This window comes from Pezoporus flaviventris, unplaced genomic scaffold (genome assembly GCF_033815535.1).
Source record: "Pezoporus flaviventris isolate CSIRO_AGI_PZ_B2104156 unplaced genomic scaffold, CSIRO_AGI_Pfla_v1 ptg000066l, whole genome shotgun sequence".
Classification (NCBI taxonomy): Eukaryota; Metazoa; Chordata; class Aves; order Psittaciformes; family Psittacidae; genus Pezoporus; species Pezoporus flaviventris.
Genome location: NW_026892614.1, coordinates 6,754,995 through 6,768,374, shown reverse-complemented (window position 1 = coordinate 6,768,374; position 13,380 = coordinate 6,754,995). Strand labels below are relative to the sequence as shown.

The 13,380-nt window shown below is 38.4% G+C and overlaps 1 protein-coding gene across 1 annotated transcript in view; it reads left to right on the top strand.

Moving 5' to 3' along the window:
- Positions 1 to 12,938, top strand: part of CNST (consortin, connexin sorting protein) — a 36,203-nt gene extending 23,265 nt beyond the window's left edge. The window contains exons 9-10 of the mRNA XM_061471117.1: positions 7,066 to 7,201; positions 8,792 to 12,938. Coding sequence (XP_061327101.1) covers positions 7,066 to 7,201; positions 8,792 to 8,997 — 342 coding nt within the window. The 3' untranslated portion in view covers positions 8,998 to 12,938. The remainder of the gene's footprint in view (positions 1 to 7,065; positions 7,202 to 8,791) is intronic.
- The last annotated feature ends 442 nt before the right edge of the window (positions 12,939 to 13,380 follow it).

Here is a 13,380-nt window from a genome sequence, read left to right as displayed (position 1 = left end):
GCCAAACTAAGAAAAAACTTCTCAGCCTGAACCCACCTTTCTGAAGCACTGCTGATGGCCACAGCAAAGATAAGTGCTTCATAAGCTGAATCGCTCTCTGAAAATATAGATTTATTGCTCTGGGATTTTTTGGGGGAGTGTATGATGACATCTGTGCTTTGTCTTCTGGTTTTGGTGCGTTTGCAACCATGGGACCTTAAAAGCTTTTTCTTTAAATGAAAAAATGAGATTACGCTGCAGTGATGTGATTACAGATGCTGGAGGGGGAAGACTTGTAAAAATGTATCTTCCTGTTTCATCTCAATTTTTTTTTTTTTTAATGCATTTAACAATATGATATCCCTTGGCAATAAAGTGACTGCTTTTGTATAGATCAGAAGCTAATGCACAGAGACCAAGAACCACCATGATCACTCAGGGACAGTAGCCAAGCATGGAACTAAATACTGGAGATCCATGCTGATGTTATTACGTATTTGGTAAAATCTCCAGAGTTGTAAACAGAGCATTTTCTTTTTCTCCCCACATAAATAGCTTCTTAACTCCTTTCCAAGATCATTCATCCTGTCCTGTCCCTACAACACCTTGTATTTCTGTGGGATGTCAGGAAGCATGCCACATACCAGGGCCATGTGCACAAAACTGTACTGTACACAAGCTCTTGACAACACGCAGATGTGGAAAACCACATACATGTTCAGACATGTTATCAAACTTTTGCCCTAAATCCATTGGCTTCTGTTTGCTTAGAGGATGGTCTTGAAAAAGAGCATTTTCTTGACAGTCTGTGCTAAGCTTATTTACATGTATAACAGAAGAATAATTTAAATATCATCCCTCAGGATTAGATTTCTTTTGTGCCCACTGGAAGTTCAGTGTTTTAGCAGGAGAGAACTGTTCTGCTTCATGTAGGAAAAATCCTAAATTAATCCTATAACATCTGTTTTTAAATTGCTATGTTTGTACTATTTGGATTTTAGAGAATGGGATAGGAAGCAGCATGTCAGTACTGTTAGAAAAAATATACTTGTATTGATTGGCCTGGTAACCAGTAATGATACTTTACAGGGAATCTAGTTTTATTTCTCATTTGCTGTCCTGATACTAGGACTGCCAGTACTCTGATGGCAGAGTTAAGTCTCTGGAGAGGAAAAAGTACCTTGAGTTCTTCCATAGTACTTTTTCTGGCCATACAAGGCACAATCTTGGCTGGCGCTCTGGGAGCTGTGCATGAGGGAGAAGGATTAATCTCAATACCGATTAACATTTGTGATATGCAGCATCTGGTGCTGTTTTGCAATATTTGAAATTTCTGGGTGCAGCAGCGTGAGTTAAGGGCAGCACAGCAGCTTGTGGTGTTTCATTAAACACTTGCATTTTGGTTTCCCAGTTTACCTTATCACCTATCATTACCCTAGGCATTGCTTTTCAGAAGTGGTGAGCATGAGCACCTAAAGCTTTCCTGACAGACACCAGGAACTGAGAGAGTTTGGCACCCCTGAGAAAGCAGCGCTGTTAACTTGCTTTCACTGCTATGTTGTCTAGGAAGACAGGAGGGTTCAGTGCTAAAATAAGATTCCACTGATGTTTTGATAAGCAGACTGATCTTTGCACCCAGCAGTAACACTTCTTTCTTTCTTGTACACCTGAAGGCTTCAAATTTTCATTGTTCAGGCTGTGGCCATCTAATAAGTGTTTTCGTTTCATACAGAAGTTAAAAAAACCATACCAAAACAACTTGAAACATAAATCAATTTGGCTGTGATAAAACTTGTCATGGATGGCATATTGCCACAAATAAGTTAGAAGGAAGGCAGAAGTAAAGATTATTATGAAATAACCTAGGTACAAAGATCATATGGGAGGGCAAAATTTCATTAATATTCTTCAGTGGAGATGTGATGTTGACTTCTTGAAAATGGGGAAGGGTAAATACTTGTGTATGTATTTACAGTTAGGACAAGCTTTGTTTGACCCCATATTGAGATCAAAGAATTATGTAGTTCTCTAGATCCTTTACGTCATTTGCTTTTAGTCTACCATTTACAGTAACTAATTATGAGACTGAAATTCTACAAATTCTGACTCTGGCTTTAAATAATTGCGAAGTTCAAATGGTACTTTATATATGGTGCACTCCTTTACACTGGGTGTTTCTTCTCTAGTAGAAACAGTGTAGCACAACATGCAAATGATGTAAGATCACTGTCATTTTATAGAAACTAGATTCCTACAGCTAACAAAGAGCTTTGAAGCAGTCAGCAGTTAGCAGCAACAGATATGGGAAGTGTATAACCTCTTCTTAGATATATTTGCTGTTGTTTTTGTGAGAATGAAGTGACACACAACAGAAGTCAAACAAATAGTAACCTAAATCATGTAAGTTGTATTCTGCCTACAAATTGGAAGTTCATAACATAAGCTTTTTGTCTGAGTGAACATCAGGGCAAGAAGTAAGATCTTAATGTTTTTTCCTACTTGAAAAATTATCATTTGATATTTCTTTCAGAAATGAGACTCTCTACCGCACCATAAGGTAGTAGCTTTTGGTTGGCACTGTTTTTACACAAAGACTATTTAAAAGTACTGGGTATATACTGACTAGCAGCAGATTTGATTGCAGAAATGAAGTCTTCACCTATCTGTACTAGGTCTGGAGTCAATGCCTTGGTGAGATTCCCTGTTCTCTTGTATGGCTGGGGTCTTGTACTTTTGAGTTTGCAAGAATTATGCTTCTGTATGAAATGCTTACATGGTATCTGAGCTATTTATTGCTGTAGAAAGGAGTCCTGATACTTGCATGGCAAGCGTATGAGCAGAAAAATGGTTAGAGTCAAATGCTTTGGTATGAATACTGAATCTGTTAAGTCAGTTCCTTTTCAAAGTCAAATTATTTATGCACCTAATATATTTTACTAGTGGTTTGTCTGTTGTTTATAGTTTAACCCAGGGCAGTCTTGCTTTTTGTCAGTTTGTTGTACAGTTATGGATTCTCACTTAAAAAAAATCTGGTATTGCTAGGAATGAAACTAGGCTTGAATGAAAATAGGCTTTTGCAAAGTATCTGAATAAGGAATACTGACTACAGAAGACTACACAAACAAAACTCCTTGAGTGGTTCTCTGCATTCAGACCAAAATACATCATACAGTGAACTTCTCTTCCTGAATCCCAGTTTTCAGTGCCTCCAGTTTTGGGGATTTTTACTTATTCCTGTATGCTACAAATGATTCCAATAGTCACGTCTGAACTGTTCTCTCTAGGAGTTTGAAGTACAGGACCTTATTTTCATAATTTTGTCTAATATGTTTATAAATACATACATTCACACACTGTATTTGCAAAAATGTGCATAATGTAAGAAGGTTTTGTTTTTTTTTTTAATTGGCAAATTCTGTTTGAAATACAGAAAAGACAGGAGGTTTATTTAGAGCTTATGTTTTTCTTTATTTACAGCCAGGATATTAAATTTTGCCTAAAAAACTTTAGAACTTTTCTGTGAAGCAGAATCACTTTGTATCAACAGTGGTAAAAAGAGACAAGCTAAGATATTAACAGAGTTTCAGTTAACCAACAATCATTGCTGCTTTCCTTTTTAACTGTTGCTCAAAATGCCACCACATGCCCATATGCCATTTTCAGTTCCTGTACAGTAATTATAAGGGCTCTGGTTAAAAGACTTCTGTGAAGGCCACCAGAGCCAGGTGAGTAAGCTCAGTTACAGACATGTTCCAAGAGCATCTTCTGTTAACTTTGTAACTTGGACTTAAGAAAACGTTCAGTGTTTCAACAGGGTCCTTTCTGCAGCTCCCTTTTGTAACAGCTGTGTGAGGTGTGGCCTAGTGCAAGCCTACAGTTTTCCTCCTATGGCTCAAGTCGAGCCGAGGCCTGTGGTCAGCTGTATTAACCACAGCTCCCGCGTTAACTTCCAATTTAAATAATGTAATCCGCCTTTTCAAATTCCTCTTGCCTCCTAAAGACTGGAATGGAAAACTTCAAGTCTTGCATGGCAGCTAAGCCCCTCTCCTTGGATATTTAATTAATTGGAGAGGGACCTAATGCAATCATTTCATATATTGCTTTGAAATATTTCTAAATAAAAGGTATAGTAGAAAAATACATTTTACGATTGTTCTAATTGCATGAGATTTGACTTTACCTGACAGTCTTCCTCACAGCAATAGCATTTTTGTGACAGAAAATAAGAACAATAAAATGTGGTGATGCTTGCATTAAGTATTTTTGAGCTGCAGTTGAGAATAGGGTAGAAAAGATGATGTAAATATTGCTTTATACAAAATTCCAGTTGTTTGTATTTGCACTTTTAGCACTAAAGTGTATTGTGATTAGGAGGCAATAGCAGTGTGGGTCCTTTGCAGAACAAACCAAAAATCTTAATTATGTGACTTGTGAAATTCAAAGGCAAATGAAACATTCTAGTGTGAATTATGTATCATGTAAAAGGGATATTCTTAAAAATACGGTCTATGGCTTTTGTTGGGACAGGAGAGTAACAGCAGCACACTCACTGTATTGTGAAATCAAAAGCTCCCCTCTTTTCAAGCAAAAGATGTTCAGAATAGAGAAACGGGTGCTGTGTCAATTAGTTCTTTATACATTTAGAAGTAAATCCTGAAACAGAGCCATGTAGGCTGACAGGGAAAGTCACTGAACCTCGTTTAGAGCAATACTTTCCTTTGCAAGCCTTTTACGTAACTGTAATCAGGAAAACACACGTTTCCACATAATCCTGTCAAAGACAGCCCTCTGGTTTTAAGGTTGGAGAAGACAGAGCTTGTGACAGTCATTCAAAAACTACCAGGAGCCAACAGATAAAACAAAGTGTCTCAGTTTGAAATGACTGCTGCCAGAACAGACCACCATACACTAATGTTAGGGCAGAGTGATACAACCGCCCTGCTGCCCCGCGTGACATTGCTACCATTGCAGTACAAGCCACCTGCAAACACGTGTGCCAGGCAGCAGCAAGCCTGCTGCTGGGGTGGTGCAGGAGGAGCATTGATCCTCTTTATGGAAGCAATGCCATACGCAAAAGATTAAAATAATCTACTCTTTTGAAGGACATTATTTCACCTCTGCCCTCCCAAATAAATAAATCAAATTAATACACTCCTACATGATCCCCCTTGCTTGTCACAACACGGAAGGTGTAATTGTCAGTTTTCTGGCTAGTCTGATAAATTTTCATGGCAGTTCTGCAGGGCTAACTCAACGTTACTAGTCAAAGCTCACCCCAGTGAGCTTGGCTGTTGTGATGAGACACTTGCAGGCTATTATCTCTGGTTCAGTTGTGCCAAATAGTGGTCCTCCATATGTTGATGTAAACAGCTTCTTTCCACAGTTTTACTACTTTAAGTATTTCATTGAATGGATCCATTAAATGATCCATTCAAGCTCTTGAGCAGATAATCAGAAGTGAAAGTGCATATGAAAAGGGGAAGTGTGGCAGAGATTGATTTTATCCTCTCAGTTGTGCTTGTGGGAAAAATTGTTGGACTGTAGGCACAATGACCAACTCGAGTTTTTCAGGGCAACATTATTTGTCCAGTTCAGGGCTATAAAATGCTGCCAGACTAGAGACCTGCAAGTGTAATTGCCACATTTACCAGTTAAACTGTTGCAAACACCAAATGCTGTAGTTGGTACCATGCCTGTTGGATTGTGCTCTGTGTTTCACTGTGTTCAGTGCACCATCTCTGGTTACAGCATGCATCGCTGCATTGCATAAGTTTGTAGCATGAAGCAAGTTTAGGGGAATAAGTCATGAAGTGACTTGTTTTCTCTTTTTCTACAGCTCTTACAATTGCCAAGCAAACAAGTTTTTATGCATGGTCCTCTAACTTGATTTGGTTATGGGGAATGTTAAGCAGTGTTCTGCAGCTATGGTGTTATCTGGGAAGCTGTTTATTTTCCACTTTTAGTTTATGTGAAAATTAGAGATGTTTGGGGTCATCTCCTACACAGATGAGTTGCAAACTCAGTTGCAAATGTGATGCGTTTTCTTAGCTGTAGCACAAATGTATACAGATTGCTTTTCAATTTAACCAGTGTCATTGGTGATCTACAAAGTAAGTGCTACTCGGATTTACAAAGAGATAAATAATACCTTTTTCATGTAAAGATGATCTCAAGATAAATGAGGGCATGTCTAAATATGCCTCCTATTTTAATTTGTTTGTTTCTAGCACACTGGGAACTGCTTCCTAGGAAGGTTTTTTTTCTCCTGATACTTCCCCTACTTTCATTTATCTAATAACTGGGAAATTATAGACTGCTCAGTCTGGTGTAACATTCTAGAATGGCTTAGTATATACCCTTGCAGCTAAGCCAAATGCTGTAGCAAGTGAAAGAGAAGTTACGAGTTATTGACTTGTTGACTGTATCGCTGTTTGTGCAAGCTGTTTGGGTGACCAGCCTGTGGGAAGGATTTTTGAACTGCTGCTGTATCCAGAGAGCTTATGACAACATGGAGCTGGAATCTATCCAAAGTGGTGAAGCTTTCTTTTTTTCCCTGGTGTTATCTCTTTTTGGTTTTGTGGCCTTACTGTAGCTGCTTGTTCACCCTGGGGAACCAGTTGCAGTGCTGGAAAATTAATCTCACAGTAAGTATTTGATAGCCTTTGCAGGATTTTATCTTTGGAGAGGCAACAGCAGTGTGTCATGGGGCTTCTTATTGCCCTCTAATGATAACATTTTTGACATGAACCCTCCTCACCGCTGCCCCAACCCATTTGATTTAATGTGAGCTTACTAAGGTACTGGTGCAGTGAATATAAAGTATGATCCAAAAGTAAATGTGTGTATATTTAATATTGATACCAATTAAGGGCAAGCAGTGTCAGCAGTCATCAGAATGATAATGCAGCTGTCCTGCATGTTAAGGAATTGATGTATTCAAGAAGGTGTCACAAGTGCTGCAATTTTAAGAAGAGTTTTTAAGTTCTTTTAATTGTTTAACTCATCTCCTTCTTAAAGTTATTGTTTAATAGATCCCACACTTGGATTTCTCACATCTCTTGTGCCACTGACTGTCTTTCCTAATAGATTGCCCCTGCAGAAGGATTGGTGTCTATACTAAAGAAGAGAGATGACAGGGATGGAAAAACAATTGCTCAAGTCCACCAAAGGCAAACAAAGAGAAGAGTGCGATTCCAAGAAATGGAAGACACGTTGGATCAAGGTAATTTAAAGCTGTTAATTCATGGTTGCACTCTCAGGGTGCAAATGATGTTGATCTTTTTGTTCATAAGAGCAATATGGGCTTTCTTAACCAAGTAATAAATGTAGGTAATTATTCAAAGATTATTCTATACCAGGTGCAAGACTACAGAAGGATAAAATAAGTACACTTCTGTTTTAAAGCTTGGTTGAGACTGGTGCCACAGGTTTTTTCCTTCGGCCGAATGATTTGCAAGCGACATCTAATGGATGTTCTTTCATTAATGTTCAGAGTCTAGAGGTGAGAGGTGTAGGCTTTCTCCCTAAATCTAATACATGTAGGTAAAGAGGAATGTAGAAGAAAGAAGTCTGTTGTGCTTTGTCCACAGGTAGCTTCCCAGGCTTTCTAGTAGACCATGGGATTGGAGGGTATCAGATTTTAACCTTGCTTTGTAACTAAGCGTTTACATATATTTGCTAGCTGGCACTAATTTTGGATAAACGCCTTACTGCCTTTATAATGGGCTAAACTGCCTTATAAGAAATATAATATATTAGTTTGTTATGCTTTTCTTGGAGTTTAACATCTCTATTATTCAAACCAAAGAGATGTTAAGAAAAATACTTTTGGTTACTAATGATAGTACTTTCTGTATCCCACTGTGTGTGCCAGCCACTAAATGGAGGAAAATAAAACCCATTCACATCCCAAAAGTGAGCTTACACCATATTTTTCTTGAAATTATTTTAAACAATTTAGGGTTTAAATGAAATTTCAATTAGAGTTTCTTCTCTGATTTTTTTTTTTTTTTTCTTTTCTTGCCCCAGGAATTTAATGATTCAAAGGAAAGTTGTTACTATTTTAAATCTGATTTCAAAACCACAGAAAAATACTTGAATGTTTCCTCCTTTTTTTCTTCTTTTCCCCTGTTTCTTCTTGATGTAAAGTGAAGAGAGATCAGAAATTTTCTTAAGAGCCTCCAATCTGACAGAAAATGCAGATATTATTCATGCATACAAGTTACCAAGGACAAATGAGGTTGTGAGGATGCAGCAGAATCCCTGCAACCTCTTTATTGCTCTTACTCTGGAATAAGCAATTGTGCAAAGAGTTACTGCAGAGATGTAAGCTAACCCTTCACATTAGCCTACCCTCAAGGTTTTGTCTCTGTCAATACAGTCAAAATTTGAAAGCAAATACAAATTGCTCACGGTAGTGCAGTCAGTGTCAATACGAATGAAGATTGTGTCCATTTGTTTTAGTTTCAAAGCTTTCATTTCATTCCAAGCATTTCCATGAAGGAAGGCTTTGGCTGAACAGCATTCTCAAAGTTAAGTGTATTTGCGTCAGTGTGGTGTGACCCCGCAAGCAATATCAGCAGTGACAGGTACACAGGTTGCAGAAATGAAGCTGTGTTATTATTTAGGTTTCTGAAAAGACTGGGTAGAGGAAGATACAGTTCCTAGTATGTATTATGGTCACTTTGACACAGTGAGCATTATTAAATGTGTTTACCTCCTGACCCATTAATGGTAAAACCAATCTCAGATTTTCTCACACGAATTCTTTGTACATCATCCTTTTTCACTTTTTCTTCTTTTACGTTTACAGATGAAGTAGCTGGTGGCTCCTGTATTTTGCTGATCCTGCTGTGCATAGCAACTGTTTTCCTTAGCATTGGAGGAACTGCATTGTACTGCACCTTTGGTGACATGGAATCTCCTGTGTGTACTGATTTTGCAGCCAACATGGATTTCTATTATACCCAAATATTGCAGCGTATGGAAGAATTTAAACACTGGATAGCCTTCTCATAGCTGAAATGAGCAGAGACAGCACAGTAAGAGATCACCAGTGGTTATTGGAGATGGTAGAAAAAAAAATGTGATTTCAAGTTCTCTAACACTTGCCACCTGCAGGTGATGTGTATTTGATGATGTACTTACACTTCTACTTAAAAATCAAGAAAATTATAGTTTAGCAATCAGGTGGCAAAATGTTCACATCTGTTCTTAACTGTAGCAGTGTGGTATGGGAGAATAAGAAGTTATTGTCATCACCCTTTTGAGAGTAGGCAAGTAGCTTTTCAACAACTTGAGCAAGTGAAGAAGAAAGAAGAAAATCAACTGTCTTCTGCTCTCCCATTGCCACCCATTGTGTAAGCAATCTCTGGAAGCTTAGTAAAAGACAGCTTTAATTTACAGCTGTTTGTGCAAAGGTGTTGCCTCCAGCTATCATGCAATAAGTCTGTGTTTTATGGAAACGTTGTTTTTATTCTAAGTCTTACTATTCTTCTACATTGTTTTTCTCCATTTTAATTCTCCTGGTGAGCCATGTAATTATTTGGGTGGAGTGAGAAAAGTGCAACAGCATTCACAGAGCCCTCATTTGGTGATTAGCAGACTGACCCTGTATCTTAAAGGTTATAGCGAATGAGTGGGATAAATCTGCCAGCAGACTTCACTAAATTTCCTGGAGCTTCCCTCCCAGTATTGTGGGGGCCGTTTGAGAAATGGAAGGTTAAAAATAAACCATTGGTCTCACTAAACACAGAAACAAAAGTAAGATGTTTACTAAATTATTCATGTTAAAGTGGCTTTGGCCAATTTTAAAGCACCTGGTAGCAGGTGTGGGGCTAACTGGGTTTTCTGTCCAGGTATGTCACTGACTTAGAGTAATCACTTTGTGCCTCAGTTTCTCCTCCGTAAATGGGGAATAATGATCCTTGCCTTTGTGAATTTTTATTGCAGTTAGGGCTCACGTCTGATTCATCCCAGATGAGTGCACAGGATCACCGAACTGTGTGGCTGCGGCCTCTCTCAGTGGGTGAATGCTGATGTAAAGTGGAACTTAACCAACAGAAGAGATTCAGAGGCTCACTACAGATCCGTAGCATGGTAGTAGTCCAGGGCACTCGGTCCAGCAGATAAAACACGTTTACATCTATTTGCCCTGCAGTTCTGAGACCTGTGTTGTAAAATCTGTTCTTTTTCTATCACCTATACAGATTTGAATGAGTACAAAGAGTCATTTTAAATGGGTATTACTATTACTTGGTGCTTAGTCCTTCCTAGGTGGTATGTGAGGGGAACACTGACATGACTGTGAAGGTGAGAATTAGATACCCAGGGCTTTGGCCCACACTCTGGTCAAAATATGGCAACTGTTCTTGTACAGAGCACAGTGTCCCAGCCCTGCTGAGGGCGTTGGTGTGAAACAATTCCTTTACACCTCAGGAAACAGCATTTTTGAGGGGTCCACTTCACTCCACTCTGTGATTCCTTGCTTACTAACGTGGTATGATGCAGTGTGTTCAGGTTTAGAATATTATTTTGTAAAATACTATGAAATGAAATCTTCAAGATGTGGCTCAGAATTATAACATTAAATGATCATGCTTTCTGGCATATGCGAGCAGATTGTCCCTCTTAGTGAGCTTCATTGTTCCTAACACACTGTTATACTTCACGGGTTTTTAAAGTGAAAGTTAAAATAACTTTTTTTTTTTCTAGAATAAATTGCATGTATGATTTGTCTTCTTGGTTTCGCTGCGGAGGCTTAGTTTATCTGTACCTTAGGGAGCCTCCTGTGCAGCTTTATATTAAACTAGCGAATTTTAAATACCCAAATTAGTGAAACTTTTGATTTCAGAATGAAACTTGAGAACAGTAGTTTGTATATTTTTTGTTTGTTGTCCTCAGAGTATTATAATGCTGGGCTGATCTAAAGGAGAAAGACACTTTTGTATTTTAAAGTGTTACTGGCTGGTTCAGTTTATTATTTGAAGTCTGCGTTTGTTTGTTTATTTATTTAGTTTTTCTTTTAAAGAGAATCCTATTTTTCTTTTTTTGTTATTTACTCACAGAGTAATTAAAGCATGCATTCAGTTAAAATATGTATTTATAGAGACTGTGCAGTTAGAATATATTTTGGGTTTCTGTAACTTTGCATTGAGTGTTTCAGGATATTAAGTTTATTCCTAAAAAGACAACTGTTGATATCAGCTTACATAAAAATTTTAAGCTTTTGTGCACTTCATCACCAAAAAGATCAAGAGGTATATATAGAATATTTATTCAAAAGTATATCAGATACGGAGATCAAAGATCCTCTACTTTTAGGTTCATTTCATTAAGACTATTTCAAAATAATTATTTTATTTAAAATTGTAAAGCTATTTAAAGGCAAAGTGATTTTTAATAAGCAGTTCAGTTTAAAAGCAGCGGCCCAAATCCTGGTATGTCCACTTTGTACTATATTTGCAGTGCAAAGACTCACTAGTATCATCAGAACTGCCTACAAGAAGATCATGATGAGGCTGGATGGACACCAATGTTACTTACACATACCTGATGAAGAATGAACAGCCAGGTGTCTGTGTAACTCAGCTACCTTACACTTGGGTTGTAACTTGGAGCATGTCTCCAGCTTTCCCAACTCTGCCAAGGTACTACACATGCAAAGTCTCTCAGGATTTGAGGGAGCAGAAGGTGCACATATGCACAGGCTGCCCGGCTCCTGATCTGAGCTGCTCACTCCTCAGTTGCAACCAAGTGGTTGAATCTGGACCTAATTTCTGTTGGCATTACTTTATAAAAAGCTGATGGTACTAACTCTTGCTTCATGTGACAGCGCTCTTGGATTGCTGGTGACATTGCTTCTGCCCGAGTTACCTGAGGGGTCAGGATCTTACAGTCAGGTAAATTCAAGCTAAAAGAAATAGCTGAAGCTACTTCTCTTGTCTGAGTATTTTGAGGTAAAATAATCCTGAGCAACAGCTAAGATTGTTATAAGGAGGAAGAAAACGGAGGGAAAAGGCTTCCTACGCAACCCATCCATTTTAAAGCCTTTTGCATATAGGTATTTATTCTTCATCCTTCCCTGCCACTGTCTTTAGGACTGTTCTGCTTAGCAGTAGGGGAGACACACTATGCTGGTGTACAACAATTTATAGTTGGTAGGAAAATTCAGGGAATGCTTCAGTACTTGACAGTAGTTAAAAGTAATTTCTTAAAATATGACCGGATTTCAGGCTCATACCGTACCTTCAAAGAAGTTGTGGCCACTTAATCACATGCAGCACTCTACTAGAAACCTCCAGTTTATTCTTTGAGTGTAATTATTTTGAAGAGATTCTTATGAAAATCGAGATTCAGCATATGCTGCCAAAAAGAGCTTTCTGATGACATGATTAACACCCTTACCCCAAATAGCCTGGACTACACCAAGAAAAGCACTGTGCTGTAGCATAGTCGTACTACGCTACAGGCTTGTTTTCTGAACAGTATCAGCAAGGAAGCAGGTATTCTACAGCCCAAATATGCCAGCAGAAGTTTATGATCTAGGCACAGCCCGTGTTTTAAAATTTTTCCAATGTCTCTGCTTTCATACCTGAAAAATGCATAGCTCTGGTGACAAACAGTAGGAAGTAGTCTGACGAAAAGGGAAACTCTTTTTAGGGTTTTCAAGAGTAGAGAGCAAGCTTGAAGTATCAAACAAGCAGAGTAGATTGGAAGACTAAATTCTTGTGTGATAGGGGACTGTTCCACTCAGTAACCTAAAAGGATGTTGCTCTCCTAAGAAAACACGTTTGCCTGCTGTAATGTAAAAACCAAGGCCATCTGAAAGGACTAACTGTAACAAATTCAGCTTCCTTTAACAAAAGGAGTAAATAATTGTGTTTGAAACTATCACCCAAGCTTGTAATTTAAATACTGTAGCAAAAATAATAAAAACTGTCCCAAAGAAAATACATGAACCTTTTTGGGTATTGTGATTCCTTAAACCTATAAAAATACTGAGAAATTTTCTGTGAAATTCAAGTAAATGTGCAGTACCGCCAATAAGAATTTCATGGTCAAACCCAAGCCAGAATGGAAAATGAAAGTAAAATGCAAAGGTTTGGTTCGGTTTTTGGCGTAATGCAGTTTTTCTGAGGGAGGGGTGTGGTGTGTCTTTGGTTTTTAATAAGGTCATTCAGTTAGGAGTGGACCTCAGAAAGTCATGAACTTTCAAGGCAGGGCCAACTGAGATCAGACCTAATTGCTCAGGGCTTTGTCCAGTCAGCTCTTGAAACCTTCCAAGGATGGAGACTGCACAACCTTGCTGGGCATATTCCACTGCTTGGCTGTCCTCAGGGTGAAAAAGTTATTCTTCATATCCAGTCTGAAGCTCTGGTTCAGTTTGCTGTCTCAGCCTCC